Source organism: Tupaia chinensis, unplaced genomic scaffold, assembly GCF_000334495.1.
Source record: "Tupaia chinensis unplaced genomic scaffold, TupChi_1.0 Scaffold000231_1, whole genome shotgun sequence".
Taxonomy (NCBI): Eukaryota; Metazoa; Chordata; class Mammalia; order Scandentia; family Tupaiidae; genus Tupaia; species Tupaia belangeri.
This window is the reverse complement of record NW_006159706.1, coordinates 1,513,675-1,515,575: the sequence shown is the minus strand read 5'-3', so window position 1 is coordinate 1,515,575 and position 1,901 is coordinate 1,513,675. Positions and strand designations below refer to the sequence as shown.

At 59.6% G+C, this 1,901-nt stretch overlaps 1 protein-coding gene across 1 annotated transcript in view; it reads right to left on the bottom strand.

Annotated features, from left to right (window-relative positions):
* ZNF768 (zinc finger protein 768) overlaps positions 1-1,895 on the bottom strand; it is a 2,574-nt gene extending 679 nt beyond the window's left edge. Inside the window, 3 exon segments of the mRNA XM_006148160.2 lie at position 1; positions 3-1,467; positions 1,754-1,895. The exon segment at position 1 is cut by the window's left edge and continues 679 nt beyond it. Coding sequence (XP_006148222.1) covers position 1; positions 3-1,467; positions 1,754-1,841 — 1,554 coding nt within the window. The 5' untranslated portion in view covers positions 1,842-1,895.
* Between the last annotated feature and the right edge of the window lie 6 nt (positions 1,896-1,901).

Genomic DNA, 1,901 nt, shown 5'->3' with positions numbered 1-1,901 from the left:
CACACACGGCGCACCTGTAGGGCCGCTCGCCCGTGTGTGAGCGCTGGTGCTGGATCAGCGTGGAGGAGCGATTGAAGGTCTTGCCGCAGTCAGGGCAGCTGTAGGTGCGGCCTGGCAGGTGGGTGCGGGCGTGGATGGCCAGCACAGAGCTCTGGCCAAAACGTTTGCCGCACTCAGGGCACTTGAAGGGCTTCTCACGGGCATGGCTTCGGGCATGGGGGATAAGTGCTGACCGCTGGGAGAAGCTCTTGCCACAGATGCCACAGCTGAAGGGCCTTTGCCCAGTGTGCACCCTCTGGTGGCTGCGCAGGGATGAGTTCTGGCTATAGCACTTGCCACACTCCGGGCAGCTGTAGGGCCGCTCATGGCTGTGGGTGCGCTGGTGCCGCAGGAGGTAGGAGCTGTCGCCGAAGGCCTTGCCACAGTGTGGGCACTTGTAGGGCTTCTGGCCAGAGTGGGTGCGCTGGTGGCGAAGCAGGTAAGAGCTGTCAGCGAAGGCCTTGCCGCAACGGGGACACTTGTAAGGCCGCTCGCCCGTGTGGGTGCGCTGGTGTTTGATGAGGTCAGAGCTCTGGGAGAAGGCCTTGCTACAGACCTCACATTTATAGGGCTTCTCACCCGTGTGGATGCGCTGGTGCTGGATCAGGGTGGAGCCTCGCCCAAAGCTCTTCCCACAGATGCCGCAGATGTTAGGCCGAGGACCCTGCCCACCTCTAGCCCGGCCACCCCGTCGACCTGGACCCCGAAGAGTCCCTGTCAGACCCAGGGGATTCTGGAGCATCTCAAACTGGGGTGTAGACAGCAGGGCCCCTGTAGGCATTTCAAAAGGTGGCCCTAGGGGCAGGCCCTCTGTGGGCTGTTCCCCAAACCCCTGAGTGAAGGAGTCTAGGGGGTGAACTCCTAAGGGAATGCTCAAGGGATTCTTTTCTTCGGGATTCATAAGCATCTCTGCACCTTCCTGGAATTTGGAACTTTGAGCTTCAAATTCAGGGCTTTGGGTTTTCAACTCAGAATTCTGGGGTTCAAATCCAGTGTTCTGGGACTCATAGCCTGGGCTCTGGGATTCAAATTCAGGGCTCCCGGATTCATATCTGGGGCTCTTGGGTTCATAACCCGGGCTCTTGGGTTCATACCCAGGGCTCCGGGATTCATATCCAGGGCTCTTAGGTTCGTAGCCAGGGCTTTGGGGTTCATACCTAGGGCTCCGGGGTTCAAACTCAGGGCTTGGAGAATCTGATTCAGGGCTTCTGGGTGCAAATTCAGGGCTTGGGGGCACAAACCCAGGGCTTCGGGACTCAAAGCCTGGGCTTTCAGGCTCAAACCTGGGGCTTTGGGGTTCAAACTCAGGGCTTTGTGGCTCAAACCCAGGGCTTTGTGGTTCAAGCCCAAAAGGTATCTCTTCGACTTCATAGTCCCCAGTGCCTTCTTGCTGAGAAATTTCCTCTTCCTCATTCTCACTCATGTTGCCTGCAGGATCAGAGAATTACAAAAAACCCAGATTGTGTGGGGCCTGGAAGGTCATTGGGTCTATTAGTTGCTACTAACTCTACCCCTCCCGAAACAGCGTCGCTGGCCCTTGTGCGGGTGCTGAAATTCCCACGCCCCCCCTCTGCAAGCCCGGGGCACCCAGTCACCAGCCCCCGCCTCCTCCAAGTCCCAGGCGTCGAAAGCCCCCGACCTCTTTTCCCTCCCACGCACCACAGCCCCTTCTCACACTCCCAGGTACTCTTCGAAGAGGCAATCCCTCCCTCACCTTTGAGGGACCCTTCGGGGCTCCCCATTTCGTCAGGACTTTGCACATCCCGGGGCTCGAGGCCCCACGGCGACGCCTCCCGCTCCATCCCTGCGGACTCCCTGTGCGGCGGCGGCGGCGATGGCGGACGATCCTGAGACCCGGCCTG